At 34.2% G+C, this 27,488-nt stretch overlaps 1 protein-coding gene across 9 annotated transcripts; it reads right to left on the minus strand.

Annotated features, from left to right (window-relative positions):
* Positions 1 to 3,676: 3,676 nt before the first annotated feature.
* On the minus strand, positions 3,677 to 27,488 carry ZC3H11A (zinc finger CCCH-type containing 11A). Of its 9 annotated transcripts, none has more exons than XM_039340538.1 (19): positions 26,978 to 27,488; positions 25,007 to 25,070; positions 22,668 to 23,048; positions 21,788 to 21,989; positions 20,254 to 20,373; positions 19,188 to 19,311; positions 17,898 to 18,089; positions 16,293 to 16,415; positions 16,063 to 16,143; positions 15,053 to 15,142; positions 14,506 to 14,568; positions 13,612 to 13,707; positions 13,037 to 13,102; positions 12,028 to 12,525; positions 10,139 to 10,212; positions 9,199 to 9,508; positions 8,221 to 8,393; positions 7,172 to 7,236; positions 3,677 to 5,513 (listed from the first exon to the last, which is right to left on the minus strand). In XM_039340538.1, exons 4-19 carry the CDS (start codon positions 21,839 to 21,841, stop codon positions 5,267 to 5,269), a joined length of 2,376 nt encoding a protein of 791 aa, XP_039196472.1. In that variant the 5' UTR covers positions 21,842 to 21,989; positions 22,668 to 23,048; positions 25,007 to 25,070; positions 26,978 to 27,488; the 3' UTR covers positions 3,677 to 5,266. The 9 variants fall into 9 exon arrangements, with proteins under 9 accessions (XP_039196472.1, XP_039196446.1, XP_039196463.1 ...); XM_039340512.1 differs by having other exon boundaries at positions 22,668 to 24,287; XM_039340529.1 differs by adding an exon at positions 24,195 to 24,287 and having other exon boundaries at positions 25,007 to 27,488.

The following is a 27,488-nucleotide window of genomic DNA, read 5'->3' on the forward strand; positions in this document are numbered from 1 at the left end:
TACTAAATGGGGTTATCAAAAGAGCATTTAAAATGAGCAAGCGTCAAATGGTTTTGGAAGTTATTTAGCTTCAGTGCCAAAGCTAAATACATAGGTACTTGCTCTGATTACTCCAGCTCCCAAATTTCTAAACAATGGTCATAGTGGCCAGTAATTTTGAGAATTAAAGTCAACACATCAGGATGGGGCCCAGGGGAAAGCTGGAGTGGAGGTATATTGGAATATATTAGAAATCTGTTCAATGTTTCCTTTACAATGCAAGGATTAGTTGAAACAAGGTGGTGGGCTTGCATAAATCACTCAGTGGAAAGTTTAGTCGACATATACACTGTGAAAAAGCACAAAATGAAGAATATATCAATGCCTAATGTGGAAGAAAATACTTTAATTCTCCCAGTATATTCTTACAATGTGAGAAAGGGGCTTTCAAATGCTACTGTTAATACAGAACTCTACCAAGTAAGAATACACTTTAAAGTTAAACCAGGAAGAACTCTGCTTATGAGAGTTGAACAATGACCTAGATGACCATTACCAACTCTGATCATCAATATAGCTGGAGATGGTCCCACACAGGCTGAAAACCCAGTAAAGAAAACTTTACTCTTGCAACATCAGAAGTGGGAGCATGGCCACAGCTATCTTCTGACTTGTTTTCAGTGCCTAGGAGTCTCTGAAGTGCTGTGAGTCTAATATGCCTAGTATATTTTTGATCTCAACTTAGGCAAGATGAAATTTTGAAATGAATCATTAATTGCCTGCAATCTACTCTGCTGAGCCTTTTACATTTTTTTTAAATATGTCCTATAATTTGGCTTGTGCCATGGCTCAATTTCTGTCTATTCTGCCCTGTAAATTGTGAAAGAGGCATCTCTATGTCTGGGTGTTTGTATGTGCCTCACATCCCTTCATTGAATATTAGGGTCTGTAAGTCAAAAAGGATTGGTAATTTGAATAGGCTTTTTGGCTTGGATCATTGAATACACAGAAATAAGCCAGTTTTGTTAATCACACAGCCTCTATGATAGTGGGCCACCTGGCTTATGCCTCCTTGCCTAGGTAGAAACAAGCTGAATCAAAAGCTGTCAGAGAAGTTTCCAAATTTAAACACAACTTGATGTATTCTATTAAATGTAGAACCTATTGCTGTTTGGTATTATCTATAAGCAGTCTTTTTTTCCAATTTCTATTGTGATAAATGCTAATAAGGTAAGCTAAATGCTTCATCTAAATTTTCATTTCTTGTTGAATTTAATGGTCCTAATCTAGTTGAAATGCAGTTTTTTTAGCTTTCAAAATCTTGTTAACCAGATTTAAAGAAGCAACAAATGATACTGTTAAGCAAATTAAAAAACACAAATTTTACCAAGGGAAATCTTTTTTCTGAACCACACTTCCCTCACTTTGTTATTAGAATCATGCAGATTATTTGAAAGAAATGGTTTTAAAAATGCAGGTGTGTCCACAAAACAAAATGTATCAAAGAGTTGCCATTTGGATACACAAGCTTAATTCTGCTTTTCTTACAATGCTTGTCCTCCAAGCATGTCACTTAGGGGCTAGGCACGCCTCTGCTATATAGGAATAGAATTATCTACACACTGCCTTTATTATTTTTATAAATAATTCAAGGTGGAGAACATGCCTAATGCTACTTTCTCCTATTTTCTCAACAATTCTGTGAGGTAGGTTGGGCTGGGAGAGTAACTGGCCCATAGTCACCTAGTTGGCTTTCACAGCTAAGGTGGGACTTATGGTCTTCTGTTTCTAGCCTGGTACCATTCTCAATTTGACATTCATGAAGCAGAAAATGAAATAAAACACATGAAGCATAGTCAGGCGTTTGCAACCTGTGTAGAATGTTTCAAAGGACAAAAGCTCATACTGAAAAAGTTGTCACCGGCTGCAAAATTCAACTGTGTCTGAGAAAGCAGCCTCATGTAACATGAAAGATGTTTGTAAGAAGAGTAATCAAATTTGCATTCCTGATGCTAAAGTTGTTGACTAGTTAATAGTTAAATTAAAGCCATACCAAATTAAGGTCTAGTAGCTTGCCAAAACTACCCCAGTGTATTTGTTTTAACTAGTGGCTAGAAAAAAAAATTAAGATACTTATATTAAAAAAAGAATGTTACATAAACAGTTCAGCATGGCAAGTAAAGGGATGTTACTGCTTTTTGAATATTTTTAAGTATATTTTTTTAAAAAAATATTTTAAACCAGAAGGTAAACATAGTATAAACTACTAGAAAATAAAGGAAAAAGTGATAAAAAAGCAAGATGCAAAAAAGTGAAAAACTAAAATAGAAAAGTATAAAGTGGCATTCAATATTCTTCACAGGAGTTCTAAGTACAAATATACATTAACCTCTCTCTAAAGTTACGTTACTGTCTTTCTACAATCTCTCCTGTCCAAACACAAGTTTTTTTCATTTTTATGCAAAAAGTCCTTAGAAGCTTTCAATCAGCAATAAATGTATTATTTTCTCTTATCACCTTTTACTTGAATAATCCCATCATTTGTCTGAATATTATCTGGAAATGCTAAATCTTTCTCCGCAATTAGTTTATAGGTGAAAGTTGTAACTCATTGGTGCAAAATCTCATTCTGTTGCTCAAGATGCTGAAGAGCCACTTCACATGAACAGTATTAAATTTTAAATACATATTTAGTGAAATCCTAGCATTGTCTTTTGTTTCTTCACCCAGACTTCTACAATCACATAGTGTAAAAATATGAAGTGAGAATTGTTTGGGATTAATGTAAATAAAAAGTACTCTAAAAACCTATGGAATATCTGAGACATATAAAAGGTAGGACAAGTTTTGGCCTTGAGAGAGTCTTGTAGGTTAGGGTTAGTGATGCAAGCTGACTTTACAAAATGACCACAAAAAAAGTGAAGAGGGCATAACCTTTTAACAGATTGTAATTTCCTTTCCACTTTGGAGAAAATAGGTGAAATCTCAAAAACACTGTATAACCATATACTCTTAAACTGCACTTACGTCCTAATTATCCCTGCCTCTTACTCCTCTTCCTATATTTTCCCTATATGAAATTTTCAGTTTTAAGCCTAGAAGTTCTCTTGTATCCTCAGGGACTAAAAATCTACATCGAATGAAAGAATCATAGAGCTAGAAAATTTGTATTAGGTTAACTATGATATTAAAGTTATGTAAATATAAATGTATACTTTTTTTTCATTTAGCAAGCACTTTAAAATTAAAAATAGGTTAACAAGGAGGCTCAAAGAGTATCATCAAGATGGTTAATACATGGTAAAGTTTAACAACTGCGGAATTAAATTATCATAGGACACCCTTGGGTCTTTCTGTCACTACAACCCCATTGTTAGGATTTATACCACTATGACATTAAAACTTATATCCTGGTTAACAAATTATGTTCACATATCAATATAGTCAAACATATGATTTAAAGTGATGATCCAGTTCATACAATATGCTATGGTAATGCCTGTATTATCACGTTGAACCATGATTTACCAAACCCTAGTTAAGCCTACTCTTGATCCACTAAATTATATTCTCTAAATGGACTCCAGAAGATGGTAGAGGACAGGAAGGTCTGGAGGAATGTTGTCCATGGGGTCGCAATGGATCGGACATGACTTCACAACTAACAACTACCATCATATAGGAACAACGCTTGAAAAAAATTCTTACATTATCTTTATTTAAAACACAAATTGTTAAACTGTTTAAACATCTGATTCAGATACAATGATTTAAATAGAAATATGTACAGAAAAAAATAGAGTATGTAAAAACTCAGTGGAATTCTCTTATGCAGAAGAGAGAAAAGGGAAGAAAACTAACCTCAAACAGAACATTTTATTTAAGCAAACTAGAACACCTGCAACAACATGGAAAATTCTTTCATAGTCTCAGACACCTGTTAGTTTCCATTTACAATCAGCCAAAAATTCTATTGCCATTCAGTTTGCTGAAGAATTATTTCCAATTTCTTGGGAGCAATATGAAGACAAACAGTTCATTCAGGATAGCCTTTTTTTCAATATTTAAATCTTTTTGCATCTTTTTTCCCCTAGAGGCAATACTTCAAACTGAATTGGCAAAGCACTGCCTTTTCCCCCCTCGTCTGTAAAGCTTACTATATTTACATTAGAATGTATATTAGAAGCAACTGTCCCCCTCCCACCCCGTGGCTAGGAATATAAACAAAGAACACATTCTGCATTATTTCTTAACCCTAAGTTGTAACTGGCAGGATTGGGGTAATTAAACTAATTAGAAACAATAGTATTAAGAATGGAAAAAATGTCATACAAAATACAAGAATTGCAGGATACACAATATTCCTAAATCTTCATTTGGCCATAGCTGAGTCCATGAGAAAATTCAGAATATACGTAGATTTGTGGATGAAAAAGTTCGTTAAATGAGCAACTAAAGAACCAGAGGCTCTGGGAGATGTCTCAGACTGTTTACGATGTCAGAGGGCAACAGTCCCAAGGTTGGTTTAAAATGACCCATGCAGCAGCACCAGCAATACAGCCATCATATTCTCCATACAGAGGGGGGAGGGAAATCTTTGAATAAATTTTGCACATCTTTTTAGGGCAAGTTTTTAATTATCTCTCAAATGAATAAATTAAAAAGGATGTTTAACGCTCCCCCCATGAATTTCTATATGCTAGATGAAACCAGTCAAAATGGCACAAGATGAATGGGATGAAAATAAAATGTGCTATTCCATCTTCTATATAAATGTTGCTTCGGTTTCAATGGTATAAGAAGTTCCACATGTAGTAGGCTTGGTCCAAGTTTATTTTCCTTTCCTCTGCATTATAAATAGTTCTGCCATTTTTAGGCTTTTTTTAAAAAATTACATAACCCAAAAAGTGACTCAAAACTGCAGAAATAACTCCCAAAAGCAAAAAGCTCTGACATACACAGAAATTACGAGCCACACAGCTGAAAAACAGGTATGACAATCCAGTAGAAAATATAATGATGAAAAAAGAGTTGCTGTGTAGAACTATGAGTGGTCTTGGATCTTCTCTAGATGAAATGTTCATGGTTTCATTCTGAAAATATTTAAAATGCGCAATAGTTAGGACGTATCTCTGACCAGCAGGGTAATTCAAAATAAACTAATGCAGCCAAGTTCTTCAAGCAGTTTCAAGTGTACTTTAAGACTTGTCGTATCTCCTTCCTAGAAAGGGTAATCCAACAAAACATATAGCTTTTATTTTCTGTCAAAATGAAGCTGTGTAGCAAATCAACTGTCAATCATCTCAGAGAGTTCAAGCAGGAGCTCATCCTCATCTTTTCCTGGATCTAAATCAATCTCTGCTTCCAGTTTGCCTCCTGAGATTTCCCAAATCAGCGTATCAAAATCATCTTCAACTGAAGACTGAATCTTCCCAGTTCCTGTTGAGCTCAGTCTGCGGGCCTTTGTTACTGCTGCACGGGAAGAACTTGGGTTTGCTATCTCTGCTTGCAACGTGGAGGCAACCTGGTCAGAGCTTCACAAAGAGGGAAAAAACAAAACAATTATACATCTCCAAGAAGAAAACAGACATCACGTGTAAAACTTTGCAGGATTTTCAGTTCAACTAAAATGGTGTGGGATGAACCCTGGACATAAGTTAACTATAGGCAGAATAGAGGTAGGTAAAGTACAAATTATGTTGTGGTAGTATCTAGGCTATATAACAAGCCCAGGATATAAAGGCTAGCAGGAAAAAAGAGGGCCTATGTTTCACAGCATGTAGTAAGAGATTGGACTTGCCAATTGCCCCAGAGCCAAAGTGTTAAATCTACAAGGAGGTAATTCAAACTAGAAATCAGGAAGAACTTTCTGGCATATTAGCTGTCAGCCAACAGAACATGCTATCCCATAAGATAGTGAATTCTGCTTTGATGGAGGTCTTCAAATAGAGTGTTTATGGAGATTCTCAGTCATCCAGGTCATGGTTGTCCCAAAGGTGCTTTTTCACGAGGCAACTGGACTTTCTTTTTTCTCTTTGAAGATATTTTGCTTCTTCAGAGCTGAAGAAGCTTCTTGGAAGAGAAGCGAAACGTCTTCAAAGAAAAAAGGAAGTCCAGTTGCCTCATGAAAAAGCACCTTTGGGTCTTCAAACAAAGGCTAGATGGTATCTGTCAGAAATACTCTCCAAATTCTGCACTGAAGAGGTTTGAACTAAATGATCTCCAATGTACCTTTTAACTCTATAATTCTACCAAAGTGCCATTAGATATTTACTGCAATATTAGCAGTAAACAGTTCCTATGGATATTTTCCACTGCATAGCCTACTGCTTTCTTTTAAACGTACGTAAATTTAAATTGAGCAGTATATAATACACACCAAAAATTAAATTGCTATGGGGCATATCAGATATAATAAAAACAGCATATCTTTTTAGCACTTTGAAAGTCTAATATAATTACTTTATTATAAGATTTCTTTAGCAGGTCTCTACATCAAATACAGAGGGCTAAACTGCAAAAAGAGATACCAAATGAAACATAGCACAGGATGTCTATTTGTTACTATACAACTACCAAAATATTACCATTTTTTTAAAATCAGAGATAACCTACAAATTACTGTAAAAACAAATACATGGTCTGTTGACTTGGGAATCCTACAAGATTAGTTACAAACTGGTTTAGAATAATTTTGCCTTTTAAACTTTGTTACCTGCAAACTCACAGTGCTTCTTCAAAACTATTAGCAAGTTAGAGTTCACTGTTAAGAAATTTGAAGTAGCTACATGATGCTTTCCAATCTATAGCCAGATTTAAAGGAACATTTCACTTTTGTTTCATCACAATGACTGACTAGAAATCACTAAAAGAAAACCTTATTAGCTAGCTACTTATATTTCTTTAAAAATCTGTTTATAACTTATTAAAGATATTTCTTTGACAAATACTTTCAGAGCTAGCAACCAGGTACTTAGAATTTTTCAGACTGAGTATATTCAAGGTTCTCACAGGATTTTTCCACAATCTGTTTTCATTGGTTATTACCCAAATATCTACTCATAAAAATGAAGGGAAAGAACATAAATATCATATGATCCAATTTATGCCAAGTAAACATTCCATTTTGCCCTGCTGTTCTATGAGAAAATTCCAATAATGTGCAATATGACTATCAAGAAATAATAATTACCTGTTATAATCCACCTTCTTAGGCATAGTGGTTATACTATCATTTGAATGATCTTGGGTGCTTCCCTAAGGGAAAAAATATAAAAAATAAAATCATTCTGTGAGGTTCACTATCACCAGTTATTTTATTCCTGGACTTCCATTCCATTGTTCTTTTTTATGCAAAATAATTCATATTCTATGAATATAGAGACCTCTCTGAAGAGGTTTAGATCAAAAAGTACTCCTTTGCTACTTTGCTACTCCTATAAGATAGAAAAGTGTATATATAAAACAATCTAATGCAGTGGTCATTAACCTTTTTGAATGAATCGCCCCCTGGAGCCAATGAGGAAGATGTCATCGCCCCCCTCCCCCAACATAACCTCTCAATCACAACATAGGAAATAATTCTTCAATTTATGCAAACACTTGTTTTGTTTTCTTTAAAATTGTCATCATTATTTCCAGTCTTTTTCACATATCTCAATTGTGTGAAAAATTTTGGTGCCACTCGTCACTTTATTCCCAAACTTCGTGGTACATGTATTTCATTATTACCTTATTTATTCAAGACACTTAAATGTAATGACCACTGAAAACAAAATTCAATTGCAAGAAAGTGAAATGCCCGAAAAGAAAAACAGTAACATTTAATGATTGAATTACAAGTGAAATTTAAGAAGCAAAAAGAAATATAAAAAGGGTAGAGGCTGCTGCGCAACGCGCATGAAGATAAGCGATGCGTATTCACATATGTACGACGTTCTGTACTTAAGCTAGCTGGAGGAACATTTGAAAACACAATTCAATCCACTAATAGCGAGTGATCTGATGTTTTTGTACGACAGATATACAGCCATTCACTGTATGAAAAAGTCTCAAAAGTGTCCCCAAAACTTCTCGCTCCATCGCCCCGCATCGCCCCTTTTTGTTCCATCGCCCCCCTGAAAAACGAAATCACCCCCTGGGAGGCGATATCGCCCAAATTAAGAACCACACTGATCTAATGTCTTCAGTCATCTCAGAATTTTAGTAGCACAATCTAATAGCACTAATCTGTTTTCTTACCAGAACTGTGTTTTCAGAAGCAAACTTTTTCATTTCTGTGCTTGTGATAGGGCTCAGAGGCTTCACTGCAGCAACAATAGAGGGATGACTCTCTGGTGTTTTTCGCTTCAGTGTCTGCTTTGCTGGGGAAATGGGTTTCACTCCAGATGGTTTCACATTCATCTTGGGTTTGACTGAAATATAAAAGCAGTTCAGTGAGAATGGAGTGATAACCTCTCTGTTAATGTTGCGCAAGGTATTTGGAAAAACGCTTTTTAGAAGACACCTATTTTAATCAATTCTAAATTTTAATGTATGGAAATATTTAAAATTACATTTCTAGAGTGATGATAAAATATTATTCTAAGCATTATTCCCACACTTCAGTGCTTCCCACACAAAAGGAGTTATAAAAACAGCAGTATCCTGGAGAGAAAGTAGGACTAGAAATATCTCATCATAGAGACAGAACTTCTCAATGGGAAGAAATAATAGTTGAAAAATGAACTCAGTTTTCTGCATGCTGAAAAGGGAAAATTTACATAATAATGATTTCTGAGAACTGCTCTTATCTGTTAATAATATAGATGCCTGAACCCTTTTCCTACCAATATGGACTTGTATACATCTGAAGCAAAGATGGAAGATTGATATCATCCAATATATAATGAAGTTCTACTTCCCACAGCACTATAATCAATGCTATTTTTGAAGCAATCAGAATACATGGATCCACGCATAGAAAAATTCCAGATTTATTAATCTAGAACACGTTCAACAATATTGTACTTATTTTCATGGGTTTAACATAAGTCAAGCAATTGCTGGCACCTAACTAGGATTATTAATTTTTCCTTATGTCCAAGACATATTAAGAAAAGGAATTAAAATATGCAGCTTGCCATTATCTCAAGAACCTGATAAATATTCTAGAGTACTTGCAGATCAGAAATGTTTTCTATTTAAAAACAAGGAACTATTCTGGAATGAGAACCTTACCCTTAGTTCTTGGTTCTGCACTCTGAGGGCAAAGTCTCAGGCCTTCTGATGTTCCCTCCTGAGATCTCACCAACAATCTTTTGGGAAGTGGACGGGTTTTCCTCATAGTCACTGGGGATTCAGAGTTTGTAGTCACTTCTGGCATTTTTGCTTCTATTTCTTCCCCAGCAAGTGTCACATTCATTTGTAGTTCCTGGGGCTTTTCCTCTTGTTGTTGCTGTTGCTTTAACCGTTGCTTCTCCTTCCTTATTTCTTCTAAGCTCTTCACATAGACTTTAGAATGTGAATTACTCACATTATCATTCAAAGGCTGCATAGATGCAAGAGAAATACTTTTTTAAAAAGCAAATGTCCAATAAGCGATCACTACAAGTCCTTACCACTCCACACAAATAAAATATAAATCTTTATTATGGCCTTTAGGGCAGAGAGCATCACTCAACCAACATTTTTGATGTTATGCAGGTTCTTTTTTAAAAAAAAAATTAAAAGCACACTCTATGGCAACCATACATATGTTTTGCTTCTTGGTGGAAGCCTAAAGTCAGAAAGAAATGCATTGCAACTGCAGTGGAGATCAGCTTGATTATAATTTCCTACTTAAGCCCTGTTTCCTAAAACAGACTGTACAGAATACAATTGTATGGAACAAAATTCCATATTAAACATCTGATCTTCATTAAGAGTATGTTTTATAATCAGTGGTCTATTTGGTAGCATGACCTGCCACCTGTAATATGCTGCAACATCAATTGTTGGTTATGATTCACGACAATGGTATCTAAATAAGCTTAGAAGAGTGAGAATGATGTCTCTTTTATCATGTCAAGTACTCCTAATTAAAATACTAGATTATAGTTTCCAAATATACAAAATAAAAGCATGATGCAAGGAATGTGCATTCACAAAAGCTATTTTCTTACAGTACAATGAAGCTCACCTTTGTAGCAATGTCTCCTGTAGAAATTCTTGGAGAAGACCTCAATACCAGAGTTTTTTCTTCCTTTTCAGGAGCTGTTGATAAATCACAGGGATAATTCTGAAAAGAACTACAATTGCCAGCACCAGCTTTCTATAACATTATTTGGAATAACCATGATTTATTTAATCATGTGCTGTCACTGGGGTGGGTGGGGAGTGGGGTTATTGGTTTTTCTTCTTCTCTATATTGTGTTTTTATTGTTTGTAAACCTCCTAGAATTTCACTGTGAATAGGCAGTGCTATAACTTTTCTAAATAAAATAAATAAATAAACAAAACATTCCAAGCTAGGATGTAGGGCAGTGACTAGCTCTTGAATGCTCAAGGGCAGCAATTTACCTCCCCATCCCTCTGGAAGGTTACAGGAAAAGTCACTGAAAGCAGCATGACCAATGTTTTCAGCCTGGGTTGTTTTTTTGGCTTTTATGCAAATGGGACATATGGGCTTCTCAGAGGCAAATTGTTATTATTTTCACTATTAATCCCCATGTTTAAAAAGTCCCAAATTAAACTGCTAAAACTGTACTGTTTTACTACCACACTCCCACCTGAGTGTTGTGAATGTCTGCAAATGAGATATGAGGGCAGGAGGGCTAGATGTGCTTGCAGAGTGCCCAGAACTTGCTATGGAAGAGCAAGCAATTTCTTTTACTTTTCGACTAACTTTCCCAAGTTTTGAAGCCAAAAAGCATAATAATATTACTTTGGAATTTTTCTATCCACCTTTGTGTAGAATGTTGAAAGTTTGTAGCCCTTTGGAATTATCCAGTCATACAACACTAATATAAAAGATGATCTGAGCTTTAACTATTTATAGACAATAAATACATAAAACTGAATACTGCGTCACAATTGAACACACTGAACCAGTACTATCTTTATTGGAAAAACTATCTAAAGTATTAGATGCCACTTCTTTTAGCAGAATTATTTTAACCTGTTGCTCGATCTCACACTTAGCTTGGGGGTATTTTGAACCACTCTTTTCTACAGAATTGCTTCAACTGGATATTTTGGGGCAGTGTTGTCCAGAACTGCTCACTTTGGTCATGTCACAACACTAGATCAGGCTTTGAACTGGCCATTTTGATGTGGGTTTTTTTTTTTCTGCTTCAGATTATTGTAAATTTACTTGTATGTTTAGGAATACATTAATTTAAGCTTTAGTAGATGGATAAATATCCTTATATTCTATAGAATTTGTTGATATAATCCATAGTAGACTATTGTCAATGTTGTTTGCTTAATCAAAATCTGTTAACAAGACTAAAATGAAGCACAGATAATTCTCTCACTACTATAGAATTACCTATATTTTATCTATAATTCTGAAGAGATCACAAATTTCATGACTGTATGGCAGAAAATTTTTATTTCATATTTAAATAATGATTTTTGTAGTTGTTCTGAATTAATTAACTAATTCTGAAATGTGAGTTTCTTAGGAATGCATTTTTCTAATATGTTAAACGCTCAAAAGCATGACTTTTTAAAAAACAACGAATGATCAGTCTGTTCTGATTAGTAAATAAATATAATGAATTAAAACAAGATAGAAGTGGTTGAGACTTAGAGCCGTTAAATCTGTTTTGCTTCTCAAATCTGAAATACAGAGAGAGATCTGAGGAACAGTCAGAGTTAGTTTCCTCCATCTTTATTTTTGTCATTACTAATACATCTAAGCATATAATAGTTCTGGCATTGCTGTATTTTAAGATCCAGGCCAAGAACATTTACCGGTATCTGTCTTGTTATATAATAATTGGCTTCAAAATGAAACTGAGTGGAATACACTCTGAATGAATCCTTTAAAAAAATTCAACGTTTTTAACAAGGAAAGTTTGATACCTGTCAATTTTGTAACATTCAACATTCTCCTCCCAGTTATAGTTCGTTCAGATTGTATCTGTGTCTTTGATGTGCTTTCCAAACATTGCTGCATGCGGTGAGCTTTCTCCTGCTTGATTTCCTCCAGAGTTTTGATGTGCACTTCCCTAAAGTCTTTGGCTTTGACAGAAGACTCTTCCAATTTTCTTTTTTTAGATACAGCGGTTCCCAGAAATCCTTCTTTCTGAGATTCACACTCAGGCTTTGGTTTGGAAAAGGTCTCTTTTTCAGTTTTTATTCGCTCCTCTTCCATTTCCCTTTGTTTTTTCTCAGCCAAGACTTCAGAAAAGGTTTTGATCCGTACTGTAGGAGTTTTTGACACTGCATTGGGATTTGTTATACAAGCCACTTCAACTTTTGGTTTGGGGTGCATTTCTCCCTTTTTTTGGCTAGCTTTCTCCAAGCGAATTTCTTCAAGTGTTTTAATATAGATCTCACCAGTTGGTTTGGCAGCAGACTCTGTTTCAGCAAAATAAATAATTAAAACATATACAAGGACTATATTTTAAATTTCATTAAGATCTCACACTTTTTGCCCACTAGAAGGTTGTGTTCCCCAATGATTCTGAGACAAAAACAAACACAAAAACACATAAACTAATGCTATTCTTTATGTTTCACTTTAAATGGGCTGTACTTCACAAATATATTTTTTTCAATCTTTGCCAGATTTTCATATAATAACCTAGAATCTCAAAATAAAAATAGATATGAAATATATGATAAAAAATAGATGAACAAGATTTTCCAGCAAGCACAGAACTAAAATTTAAAAAAGGGATTTAAAATACAATGCTGGTTGACTATTTTTAAAAGGTCTATGTTACAGTTCAGTATTCAACTAGCAAGGTATAACATTTAGTCCCATAAAGATGCTTTCTGAACAAACATGCAAAGGATTCAGTTGAGCAAAAATTCACTATTGAAAATGTTGAAAGAAAACTTTATTGTATTAAAATAAAATTAATACCTGTTTCCATATTGCTTTGCTCAGATGGTAATCCCAGCCTTTCTTTAAGAGACCTGGGAACTTGAACTAAAATTAAGAATGATGAAGTCAGCTATAGTCACTTTTATTTTAAAAAAGGTTTTTGAAATCAAACACATGGCTTCTTGCAATTTATATGCACCATTACATGCATGATGCATTAACTATTACCCCATACTCTAATACATCTCCAATATACATACTATTACAAAAAATACGATATCCAACTTTGGAATTGTTTTAGAGAAAATGTGATTATTTTCCAGAAGACTACGGAAACATATTTTCTCCATAAAATTAAAACATTAAATTTTATCCACAAAGAATGGTCAAAGAAACTTTCTCATTATGTAAGATTTATTCTAAGTTTTTGAAGTTATTTGAGTATTGTAAGAAAAGCTAGGAGAATATGACATCACAGTTATTATTTAAGCTATCTCCACTAAACATATATTAATTAAACAAATATTAAGAATATTTCTACAGCTGAATATTATCTGTTTCTGAATATTATCTAAACCTGAAATAAATAAATTTTATTAATGGAAGATCCATACCTCTTTTTGGTGTTTTTTCTGCAGTTTCAAGTGAATCCATTTTTTTCCCCAATCTATCAGCAAGGCTACGCTTTAATGGAATTCCAGTCTCGGTGACTTATGGTGAAAAGAGAATAAATGTATGTTTCATTTTTTAAAAATCCAAAATATTTCTACTACTTATGTATCACACATATGTCTCTACTTGGAATTATAGACCTTATTTACTCAAATGATACTATAATCTGCCTTCAATGAGTATGTGCCTAGAATGGCAGTGCACTTTTATATAAACATAATTTTATAATGCAAATAAATATATTAACTGGCTATTTCTTGTTGTCAAGATACAATAAAAATCTACTGTGCTTCTAATTCTATTCAGATGTAATTCAGTAAGTGCTAGAAATGAAAGGAATACATTTCTTGAACTTTGTATATCTATGCATCCATAAAGAAAAGCATGGCTGTGATACATAACAAATGATGATGTGGTGAACAGACATTTCAGTACAGGTAGTTGACTTACAGTTCATTCAGTGACCATTCAAAGTTACAACAGCACTGAAAAAAAATGACTTCTGACCATTTTTCACACTTATGACCACTGTAACATCTCCATAGTCACGTGATCAAAATTCAAATGCTTGGCAACTGAGTCATATATATGACCGTTGCAATGTCCTGGGGTCATGTAATTTCCTTTTGTGACCTTCTGACAAATAAAGTCAATAGGGGAGCCAGATTCACTTAACAATCATGTCACTAACTTAACAATTGTGTCAAGAAAAGTCATACAATGGGGCAAAATTCACTTAAAAATGTCTCACTTAGCAACAGAAATTTTGGGCTCAATTGTGATGATAAGTCAAAGACTATCTGTAGTACCTTTTTTCCCCTCATGTGATTACTCACCCATGGTAGATTTCCTTTTCCCCAATCTCTCTGAAACAGTTAATCGAATCCGAGGCTCCTCACCTAGGACAGTGAAATACCAGAAAAGTTAACATTTGTTTTCCTATCATAAGCATAAACAACTATTGCCCCCTTCAGATACATGGAATATGAACTGAGACAGAACTTATTTATTCATGGCAATGCTACAGTGTATATTAAACAGTGAAGTTAGAAGAGTGTTAAATATAAAATGTAACCAAGTTATTTTCTCCATAGGAGTCATTCATAAGAAAAAAGTTAATTACGACATGGTAGTTTTGCAGTGGCATATTTTTATTAAATGACCCTTTTAGCTAATGATTTTCAGACCTGTTGCTTGTTGCAAATCATAAATACTGCCAAATAAAGTTCCCTCGTGCCTAGATTCCTATATAAATATATAATCTTAATCAACAACAAAATACAGAACTGTGGTTACCCTGTAGCTAGAAGAAATAAAATATTTTTATTTTTATTATAAATAAAAAATAGAATAAATGAAATAAAAAAGCAGAGACAAATTTACCTTGCCTCGTAGATAAAGTAACAGTTCTGACCACAGTCCGTGCATTTTCTTTCTCTGGGCTTGGTTGAGCAATCATTTTAGAAGGAATGTCTGAAGAAGGCAAAAAGAAAGCTATGCTAACTTTCCCAGCAGCCACTATTTATGATTTCAACCTTATGTTTACATGCTTTGTAAGAAAACAACCCAAGCGAGAGTCAGTTTAGTCTAATGGCTAAGGCACCAGGCTAAAAACCAGCAAACTGGGAGTTATAGTCCCTCCTTGGGCATGAAAGCCAGCCAGGTGACATTGGGTCAATCACTATCAGCCCAACTCACCCCGTAGGTTATGTTATGGGGGAAATAGAAGGAGAAAGTAGTATTAGATATGTTCTCTGCCTTGGTTTGTTTATAAAAACAATAAAGATGGGATAAACAAAATCTAAAAAACTGAATTCAATAAAGTTTATTTAGAACAAATTTCGCTAGTAGTCCATACATATCATTCCTTGCAACTACTCTTCAATACTGCATATATCATGAAATACAAAATACCAGGTCAGTTTGCAGCTGAAATGGAACTTCACCTTCTTCTTAGTCACTAAACCTACAAGTCTTTACAGCTAAAGGAAAACATAACACTACGGTCACATTCTTCATTTCCTTAAGCCAGAGATCCCCAACCTTTTGGGCACCAGGGACTGGTTCCATGGAGAGAAGTTTTTCCGCAGACCAGAGAATGCGTGGTTTTGTGTGCTGCCTGCATTTTGCAGATGGGGCTTTGTTTGTTTGTGCAGACTGGTTGCTGGCATGCCACGGACTGATACTGGTCCACAGACCGGGGGTTGGGGACCCCTGCCTTAAGCAATAGCCAAGTAAGATATTAGCTTAACAGATTATATAGGAGCAACAGCTTAAAACAAAATTAAGTAAATCTTCGCAATGGACTTCTTCTCAACAACGCAAACACACTCTCTAAGAAATAATCAAAGAGGACATTACATGAGACAATGAAGGAAAGAAAATCAACAAACCATTTTGCTGCTTTGATTTTTCTTTCATTTTTTTTGATTTTATTTCTTCAAGAGTCCTGATTCCAAAATTCAAACTTTTATCTGAAAAAATGTAGATATCTGATTTAAAAATGCATATATAATTCCAGAAACCAAACATTTACAGTAGTTGACAAGATTGTAAAATTTTCAAATCTAAGACAAGTGAGGAAATTAATATAATCTTAATATTACATACTTTCTGTTCTTACCTTTATCTTGATTTGCACTAGTCACTGATTTCCGAGTAGAAATTACCCGCAGTCCATTTGGACTTTCTGTAGATGGTTGTTGAGCAGGCATTTTAGATTCATCACCTTCTTCAGATAATTGATCTGAAAGGAACACTAAAGTTACTTTAATTCTAATCCTGTTTATACATAAATAAGCAAGATCTACTGATCTTAAAAATCAACAGAGGGCCGGGTTGCCCTTCTTAATGTGCCTAGGACTGCTACTCATTTACTATCCATAATGTCTTATTAGAAATGATATGTAACCCTAACTAAAATGTTTAATGCCTACTCTCTATATTCATAATCAGTTAGGACAGTTATTGAGCTATATCTTCGGGTTTCATACTAAATCATGAGAATCCATAATTTACTATTAATTGTATAATTTCAAACTGCATTTAAAAATGTAGAATAATTTTTAAATGATTAATTGTACAAGATACATTTAGACCTTTAGAAGAATGGCATGCTATAAAAGTAAGTATCAATGTCAAAAGTAACTTTATATTTAAAAAACAAGTCTAATACTGAATTTAATTTAATGGACTTAAACTTTGTGCATGGGCTTATACCGTATCCAAAGGTTGGTTTTTTTCTTTAAAGGAGAAAGCTTTATAACAGATTTTATTTCATTTATTGTAAGGACCAGCCTTTTTCTGTTTACAAGAAAACTCATATTGTTTATTCTAATTAATTCTTAATTCTTAATTTTTGACAATGGTTTTAAAGTGGTAATTTGATATAATTAATATAAAATCACAATTGGTATGCAAGGCTAATCTAATACCATTTTGAAAATGTTATTGAACTTTATATAGCTTCCATTATTTTCTATTTAAAAAAGGAAACAGCTAAGTATGACTCAGTATCCCATGAAGAAAGTCACCAGCCTGAATCTATATATATGTATTAACTGATTATTACTATTTGTAATAGTAATAGATTCCAGGTTTTGTATGAAAATACGAAACAAGTGGCTGAGGTTCATGTTTTAACTTTACATGCAAACCCATCTCACTTAAGATAGATTGCATCCTGTTATCTATGGCCTAGTGACCAATGAAAGAAGGACCTAATTCTTTGCAAGGAACTCTCATCAGCCAGATTTAAACTGATCCAAATCCCTGAGCTATTAAAGTATTTTTCAACAGAAGCAGAGACAATGATATCTGGCAGTAACTGTGATATCATTTGCAAATGTGCTATAGAGCTCATCTGGGCTTCACATCTTTTCTCCTCCTCAACTTTAACAATACAATTCAATTACATAAGTGACTGGACATATATGATGAACTAGAAGGCAAAAGTAAAACAAAAACAACAGCTTGTCCAGATGAAGCCTCAACTGAAGCAACCATTAAAATCATTTGGGAATTCTAGCTGAAGCCTCTGGATTTCCTCTTTGTAAAAGGTAAAATCTTTCTTAAATTAAAGGTTTGATTTGATGAGTTTGGGAAAAAACGGTCCAAGCAAATAATCCAAGAATACAACATCTTCACTTGCTTTTATATTTTATCTGCTATACTCATTCTCCCTTTATTTTAAAATTATCTTAGGTTGAACGAATCATATTTAGCTCACCATCATCATCTTCATCATCATCTGCTGCATTAATAACAACAGGTGGATGTGTGGGACTGGGAACATTTTCAGAGTTTTCCACCTTCATCACTCCACGCAACTGAGGTGATGGGTTGGACTGAACAGAAAGCTTGTTTTGTTGTGTAGTCTTCATCTCCTCTTCTGGAGACTCAGGCACATTTGGAAGAACAGCTTAAATAGTGAAACAACAATCAAATAATCCATTTAGTTTGGTCATACTCAGAATGAATTCATTAAAATCTATGAGAATTTAGTAATAGCTGACATAAATTCCATGATTTCAGCCAGCTTACTCAAAGAATAGCAATGCTTGTATTCAGTCCATTACGCATAATATATACAGGGAGTCCTCAACTCATGACAGTTGTTTAATAACTATTCAAAGTTACAATGGTCTCAGAAAGGATGGTTTATGGTCCATAAAGAACTTCTGGCCGTTGTAGAACACTGTGCCATCCTTCTGCAGTTCGGCATTTGGCAACCGGCTCACAACAGGTTGCCAAGCATCCCACAATAATGTGATTGCCATTTACAATCTTCTTTGCCAACTTCCCCAGAAAGTCAATGGGAAGCCAGCAGGGATAGTTGCAAGCAAAAAGGATGATGGGGAGCTGAAATCTTTCAGTGGGCTGCAATAATAGAGCTGAAAACTTCAGGATTTTAGCTCCATTCCTGTAGCTACCCAATTTTAAACTCTTGCCTCCTCTTAAAGTTTTGAACTTTTATATATACTGTTTACATTTTTAACATTTATGTTCCCTCTTTGAGGGAGATGGGTGATTCAGAAACGTGAAAAATAAATTAAAATTAAAATAAAATGGTACTAGTGTAAACTAGATTCAATGACATTTTCTTCTCCACTCACTCACATTGATTTTGCTTACTATTTACCTCTTACTCTGCTTATTACTTCTTATTCTTATACTGCACTTTGTATAAAGTTGTATAAAGCTTTCTTTGTGTATATGCTATGAAGTTATCTGAATAAAATGGGAAACTTTCAACACAAAAAGTTCAATTGATGAAGTTACTTTCACATAAGCAACAAAAGTCTGAATCTCTTCCACTGGATTATAAACCATTTATTAATGTGGAACTGGTAATTATTATAAATTGGGTCAAACTGGTGGGGCATTATAGTCCTAATGAGTCCAGAATAGTTTTTGTTATTGTATCTACAGAGGTATGCACACCCAGACAATAGAACTCAAGAAAGTTTGTATTTAGATTAAGTTACCACAATTTTCCAAGGACGAAAATTTAACTTACTCTTGCTTGGAGGTAAGAAAAGCCCATCCACAAAACGTCCCTTGTTGTGGTGGAAAGCACAGTTCAATTTCTGACAGCCCAATGGCTGATTCTCCCAATAGCATGGTATTTCACTGCGCTTTTTCTGAAGACAAACCACAAGTTATTAATTACAGACAGAAGACCTGCAAGTTCACAGTCTTAAGATAGCAGTGCATGTAATGCAGTTAGATGATACAAAAAGCCCCAACATAAATAATATGGTTTACCAGAAGGCACAATGCTTGTTGTTGTCGAAAATGAAAATATTGGCTATTGTTCTTCTCTGCAAGGTTTAGGCCCAGGTGAACTAAATCAGGCCTCATGGAAAAAGTATTGAACCAAAGTCTGTGCTATGCTTAATTTTGCAGTTTGCAATTGTACTTTATTTAATTTGATTTTGCTAAGCTTGCTTGTTTCAAATATATTTAGAACATAAGGACTGGAACAGTAAGACATAGGGAACTGAAAGTAGCTGATGGATGCGGGTTCCAATGTACATGAGTATGTAGAAAGTTATGTTCAGCAAAAAGTCAGCAGAAAGTGTAAGATTGCTGACCACCTGTCTACAGTCTTAGGATGGAAAAGGGTATAAAGAGTTGGGACTGGACCTGATTGATTTGCTATACTGGCCTATAGCTGTCCTTATTGGAACTGCTATGTCATTGGACCTCATTGCAATGGGTTATTAATGTAAGTGATGTTGTGTTATTATGTTTGCTATGTTCCAAATTATTAGCAAAATAAACCTCTGAAACTTAAAGTAAGAATTGTTTTGTGTTGCTGTCTGCCTTTTTCATTGGGTTTTTCTATAACAACATCTAGAAAGATGTTTACAGTTCTGATCCTTGGTGAACTGCAATATTACATGTACAACTGTATTATTATTTGTACTGATGGTCTGTGAACGCCTCCTATGAAAGTTGAAACAAGGCCATAACTAAAGTACTATAATCTACTTAATTTCAACAATGCATGCTTTCCTCCCAAATGCTCACCTTGTCAGACTAAATGTACTGCTTTATTATGCTGTTATATAAACACTTACATCAATCTCCATGTGTCTAAAGCGGCAGATACTCCTGAAGCATCGACCTTCCTGCCAGAGCACACACACAGTTTCATTTCCAAGGGCAGCTTCACAGTGACGAAAAGGGCAATTATCCCCCTATGAAAAATGGTAAAGAGTGAATGATTAAGATCTATGTGTGAAATCCAATACCATGCAAGTAGACTTATATACATAGCACCTTTCCCTCAGCCGATCTCCCTGCAGGACCCACACTGAATTTGAAATAATACACTCAAGATGTGAGTAAAATGAAGAATGTCAGCTTTAATTCAAGGAGTTTGACAAATACTTCACAAACTTAACAAAACATCACTTTGCTTACATCTTAAGTCTTTCATTTCAAATTCAGTGTGGTGGTATACGGAGGCCAAATACCCATCCATATATACAAACCTACCTCTCTGTGTGTGCGTGTATTTGTGTGTGTGTGCGTCCGCGCACACATGTGTGAGTACATGCTATGTACTTATAAAAATGAAAAACCTAGGAAAAAAATTATAGGTTATATAAAACAAGAAAAAACAAATTATTCTAAATGATAAGTATAGAATTTTCCTGACTAGTAAATGAATTATGATTTAAATAATCAAGTTAAATCAAATCAAAGCTATCCCACTGAGCAATCAAATATACAAAAAGGTAGATTTAAGAAAAATATTCTTTGTAGCATAAAGATAGCTACAATAATAAGATGGATGGAAATATGAGGAAGTGGCATCAAAAGACATTAACCCTGCTTCTGGAGCAAGTGAAGGGAAGATACCCACTTTCATATCACGTTTTCATTGTATAAAATGGGTATTTATAGTAAATTCAGTAAACTATTCTCCCATAAAAATGAATGAATGACTGCTATTCATTGCAGCATTGAAGACTGAAGTTCCTTTTCACATTTCACATCCTAAGAGTGATGATACAAAATGTGAAAAGGAACTCCAGTCTTCAATGCTGCAATGAATAGCAGTCATTCATTCATTTTTATGGGAGAATAGTTTACTGAATTTACTATAAATACCCATTTTATATAATGAAAACATGTGCTATGAAAGTGGGTATCTTCCCTTCACTTGCTCCAGAAGCAGGGTTAATGTCTTCTGATGCCCCTTCGTCATTTTTGGAATGACAAACTAAAAAAAGAACTCAATGAAACAGCACTTAAGAAACTTTCTATATATCCGTACTTTGGATATATGAATATATAATAGGTTTAGAAAATAACATAATACTTATATGAGTATAACAAATACAAAAAAGCTGATTGTTGTATAACCTCTTTACTGGCATTATGTGAATAACTATACCCAAAATATAATAAATGAGACATGTCAATTATATATTTGCCTAATGTAATTAAGTTCCATTAACTTATTTTTGTATTTCCTATATATAAGCATACTACCCATTTTCCATAACTACATCAAGAAATTCACTAAAATTAATGGTGCAGTTATTGAGTTACAGATGAAATAACACAAATATGCTTAGAAGATTCAAATGCTATGAAAAATACCTTGGTACAAGTAGAGTAGAAATAGAAATAACAATCATCTCCTTGGTTAGACATATTCAAATTAATTTCCTTCAAGCTTAAGGTGTAGAAACAAATGGCTGAATACAATTTTGTTATTTTTCAGTGATGGTTAATCACACTGATGTTTAAAATGACACAATCTTCTATACAGGATTATCAATATCTTCTTTAAAATATAATCCTAAAAACAAATGAATAAGAGATTTAAATATCATTGAAAATGTTACATTTGCTAGAAACATCCCATTTCCATAAACATTTAACTCTTAATATGTATTGTTTTTAAAAAAGGAGTCAAGTTATTACATGCATTTATAGGTGCACATAAAGTTTATCTTGAGGAAGAGCTTATCTTGAGGAAGATATGAAGGAGCCATTAAGGTCAAAGGCTATCTGTAAAACCTGTCATGGGATAGGTTTGGCTTGCTTGTGGGATGACCTTATTGTGTCTGCTTGTTTCATGAAGTCCAGCAGGATGAGCATTCTCCGGGTCCCTTTCATTAAACAATAACATCTAAAACCTTTTGTTGTAACACCTACTCTATGGAACATCAATCTTGCTAGCCTTCTATAAGGCACTGAGGACCTGGCTCTTCCAACAGTAGGCCTCTTGTGAATAATGAATTTAATGCTGCTGCTGTTGCTGCTGCTATTGTTGTTGTTGTTGTTATTTGAACTTAGCTCCATGTGTGCATGTTTTCAACTTGTCTTTAATATTATTGAAGCTATTTTATTGATTGTTTGCAGCCCAATCGTGTCAACTTGTAGACATAAATCTATATAATAAAATATTTTAAAATATAGTTAAGCAAAATGTTATTAAAACACAGATTTAATCCAATAATACAGACTGAAATACCTTGGTATGATCAGCAGATACTATCTTCAAAAACTTCCAGTTATTTTTCTCCTGTAGGTCGAATCAACACTCAATCCATAAAATAGCAACGGGATAGAAAGATTTTTCTTCCTCACATTGTCAAGGACACAAATCTCATCCTCATTCAAAATTCAGATAAAGGGTGAATTACAACTACTGGAGAAAGTAAGTCCATTTGAATAGCCAGGAAAGCTGGAAACAGTGGTTAACTGCCTCTTCAAAATAAATAGTTCATTCAAAGAGGAACTTCTGTTTCAAACCGGCTGCAAAGAAGATCCGTCTTCCACAGCCAAGGATTTTACTTTTTTTTTTTTTTAATTAAAAGAGTATTTCAATTTCTGGTCTTCAAGATCTCTTCACCTATTGAAAAAAAGAAAAAAATCTTCCCCGGTCTTTATTAACTGCATAGTAAAAATATAGTAGCTATAAGGTCAGACATGTATATACACATAAAGCTGCATATTATGTGTTTATACATGTAAAAATGTATACTCAAGGGCAGTATTAATAAGCTGTATTTCAACAAATCAATCTTCCATATAATTTTTTAGATGAATAATCATACAGTACAAATAGGTATATTCATACTGCGTGTCAGACTTTACACATGTGTGCCTTGTAAGAAGTATTTTTAGATTAAATGGACAAATCTTTTGTATAGTATTTGCAATTGCAAGTGCAATATATTTGGCAGCATAATATTAATAAAGCATTTTACTTCCAGTCTATTCAAGTTTTTTTTTAAAAAAAAAACTAATCTAAATTTTGTTCTCTCATTGTCAGTGCAACATTTTCCTAAAAAAAAAAAAAAAGATGTTGTTGCTTGTCAGCGATAAGATTGAAAGGATGTCACTGATCTAACATCCTAACAATTAATGTTCTTACAGTCACAAGCAAATAATGTGCTGAAAATCAGAACAAAATTTATTCTTTCAAACATCATCTTGCATATGTAATTTTTAATAAATGTAAAAAAGTAAGTTTGAAAGTTTTACTCCAGACAAAATAATTTGCCTTTGGATATTTATAGTATATTTCCCCAACTCTAAAAGAGTAGAGGGATTTTTAAAAATAAATTATTGTCTGTGTTGAATTTCAACAATAGGAATTTAAAAAATGTCATCTGTAAAATTGTTTTTTATTTGCATTTCTTTTTTTATGCATAAACTTGTCTTGCTGGCACAAAATGATACTAGTACTCCAGATGGAAAAATCTGAATGAAGGAAAAAGGTTTCTGTCAAATACATATTATTATTTGCGTAATCATTCTACTTTAAACAAAATATGTATATTTAAAAAAAATAATAGTCATGAACCATCTTTAAATGGTAAAAAAAGTTGTCCTTTAGGTACATGTCATAAGAAGAAAAATTAAAATAATTTTTAGGAGCATTTCATTTTCATATACACTGGATAATTTGGGGAACAGTATTATGGTACCTATCCACTGAGTACATATCCCAAGCATTTTGCACATGTCTGTTGTAAGTAATTTAAGAACATACCATCTTTCTAACTTGGGTAACAGATGACTGTTAGTTACCCTGTGGATTAAGCCAGAACTATTGAACTGTTCCACTGCTGCATTAAAACCCCAACTGTTTTAAAGAATGTGAAAAAGATTATTTTTCCATCTTTTAGTGCAAAAATAATTTATATCTCTAACAGCAGGAAACTCAATTTCTGTACTTAAAGGGCATTTTTATAAAGCCTTGTAATTGAATTCAGTTGGTACAAAGTCCTAAAGAGGGCCATTAGCCTTTTGGAGGGGAACTATTTCTAACAATATAAAGTGAATCATCTAAAGACAGAAGCTCTCAGATTCTAATTTTTCTGCTCATTTCAACTTGCTCCACTTGACTATGAAACACTGACAATTAGCATATCCAGATAACACAGGATGTTTGTATGTTTACAAGATTCTTTGAAGCTATAAATGTAGAAGAACACACAGAGCCGAGGGGCAGAATTAAGTACATCATAAGCTTACAATTATTACCTAGCCACCAACAGTCAAAGTCCAATCCCTCTTGAATTCCATTTACTATTATCTGGTGTTAATTTAATACTGAACTTTAGTTGATTAGATTGTGTATAGGCTTGAGCCTATAGGCTTGACATATGCTCCTGATCCTTTGCGCCTAACACTTAAATACTGGCTAGGGAATATTTTCAGCTACATTTTAAACTGTTTAAAACAGCCAAAATTAGAGCTATCATTCTGCTAATTAACTTGCCATTTCACAGCACCAATTTACATAACTTTCAAAGCTCTAAGTAAAATCTACCTAATCAAAACTGAAAAATATGATCTGACCTTGTTTCTTGAATGGAGAGATTTGTTGTCTTGAAAGCACTGGTATCCAATTTCTCAGCTATCCCTACCAATATATAGGACAGTATTTATCAATTTAAGTTGCCTAAAACTGTTTTTTATACTTTGATAATTAAAACTGTTTTTTATACTTTGATAATCAATAATTTGATAATTATTGCAACTAATTAAACCTTTCCTCAATTACAACACTTGCCAAGGGCAGCAAATCTTAACAGCCTTCTGATGGCGGAGATTTGATTACAATGTTTTCATATATCAGACTACCTCTAAAAATTATTTATAGCATCCATATTTGAGAATTTTAACTCTATATGTACCTTGGAGTAGGTTCCTTTCAACTCAGCTGATCTCTAAATAGATATTCATAGATTTGCACAGGAGCCTACAGAAGTTATTCCTTGAAACAAGAATCTAGGTAGCCAAAAAACACTTAAATTTGCATCCATTTCCATCCATAAGCCAAAAGTGGTGTGCTTGTTATGAAAGCCTTTTTTGCATGTTTTAAAGGGGAAGAGCAATAGACTTATCAGAAATATCCAACCATCTCAAAGGAGTGAACAAGGCTCATATGCAAGGATAGCACTAATCACTTATAAATTCCTTTCGTACTCTACTGTCAGAAACAGCCTATAAAAATAGGCATGTTTTCACACTAAGTTTTCAATATAATACAGAAAATAGAATGTAAATTCAGAATAAAATGAATGTTCTTTGCCCTATAACTACATTAGGGGGTTCTTTAATTACTACCAATACAAATTTTACTATCACCACCAATACAAGTAAAGCCCACTCTGGCTCACAAAAGTGCTTAATGTTACATATTAGATAGCTTTTAAAATTCTATAGAATCTGTCAGTGTTACAGCACACTGCCCTTCTAGAATGCATTTCCTGTTGGTGATATGTTCTATATGCCAGGAAAGCAGGCAAAATAGATTAGCCATCATCCTCAGGAATACCCATTTTGCTTTAGTTTTGTCACAGCTGTTTTGTTTAGACATAGACTGTCTACTCATAGCCAGCCTTTTCTTTTTATATACCCTGTATCTAATGCCACTGTGCACTTGCTCACTAAATATAAAGCATGGAATCTTAATTTAAAAAACAAGCAATTCCAGCAATATGGTTTTACCATATTACTCCTTATAAAAAAAAAAAAAAACTCTTCCAGACATGGCCCAAACAAGGACTTATCTACAACAAAAGTCCCAGTTTAGTATATTTAGGCACAGCTTTCTTTTATAACAGCTCTACAGTTTGCTGCAGTTACGCTGCTACAGAAGGCAATGACAAAACACTTTCATACAGTTGCCAAAAACCTGCATGGATCTGTTCCTGTAGCTACCAGGCATTAAACTCACATTGAGGAAGAAAGCTCAGATAAAGTGCACTACTCTGCTTATGTATATGTATATTTGTGTTACAAGTTTTTTTTAAAAAAAAAATACAAGAAATAAATCTGTTAATCTACAGCAAATACAAATAAATTACTTCCTATTAGATTAATAAATTGTTTTAGGTCTCTGTGCCAGCCTGCATTCTAGAAAGAGCTGCATTTTCTAATCCACTATAATTCATGTATCAAAAAAAAACTATTTTTAAAAAACTAGTAGGTATAATAATCATTTTCTAGATGCAAAATATCTTGCAATCAAAGGACACCATTTCCTAAAATGGTATCTTGTGGGAATATAAATTATCCTTCATATCCTAGCGAATTTATAATGTCTCTATCATAAGCACTGTTCTATTTAAAAAATATGATTATCAAACAAATAAGCACTGTCTGTAAATAATCAGGTGATTATTTACAATGTTTGCTACTTGTTTCCCCCCCCCCCCAACCTTTAAGGAACTAAGGAATGGGGTGAAAACAATTACTTAACCAAAGAGGGATTAAATGAAAGAGGCTGGTCTAGGAATACAGCGGTAATGCTGTACCACTTACCTAAAAAGGTTAAAAAAAAAAGAGAAGGCATTTCTTTCCCAGGCGGGCTGGGCTGGGGGATGGGGAGCGGGAGAAGAGATTCTAAATAAATAAATAATCAAAACACCGTTTGCAGAAATTGGGAATTAATTTCCGTTAAACGGTAAGGCGAGAACGTAAGCAGAGCAGGCCTCAGGAAAAGCCGGAACGGGGAAATAGACACAGGCCGAGTCCCAGGCTCCGGGCCTAGAGGAAGGCGTTCCTGACGAAAAAGAAATCAATAAATTAAACGCAAGGAAGCCGCTGGCCGTACATCGGAGACAGGGGGAGGAGACCCAGGTCTTTTGTCACCCATGCGCAGGGACTTTACCGAACGACGACACCAAACTCTCGGGTTCCGCAGCACCGCACTTCCACCGCTTCTCTGCGAGGCGAAGATCAAACTCCCGTCGTCGCCGTTAACGCCGCCGCTGCCCTCCTCTAAGATGGCACCTCTCACTGACGCCCGGAAGGAACATGGCTAAAAATAAAG

Source organism: Crotalus tigris, unplaced genomic scaffold, assembly GCF_016545835.1.
Source record: "Crotalus tigris isolate CLP2741 ecotype Arizona unplaced genomic scaffold, ASM1654583v1 scf7180000017550.10884619, whole genome shotgun sequence".
Taxonomy (NCBI): domain Eukaryota; kingdom Metazoa; phylum Chordata; class Lepidosauria; order Squamata; family Viperidae; genus Crotalus; species Crotalus tigris.

Bases quoted from the DNA above. Each gene is read 5' to 3' on its own strand.
- ZC3H11A (XM_039340538.1), bottom strand. From the start codon at position 21,841: ATGTCTAACCAAGGAGATGATTGTTATTTCTATTTCTACTCTACTTGT. The intron at 9,509-10,138 runs GTGAGCTTCATT...GCATCTATGCAG, and splicing joins CAGGAGACATTGCTACAAAG to CCTTTGAATGATAATGTGAG. The intron at 7,237-8,220 runs GTAAGAAAACAG...TTTTTCCCTTAG, and splicing joins CTTCTGAAAACACAGTTCTG to GGAAGCACCCAAGATCATTC.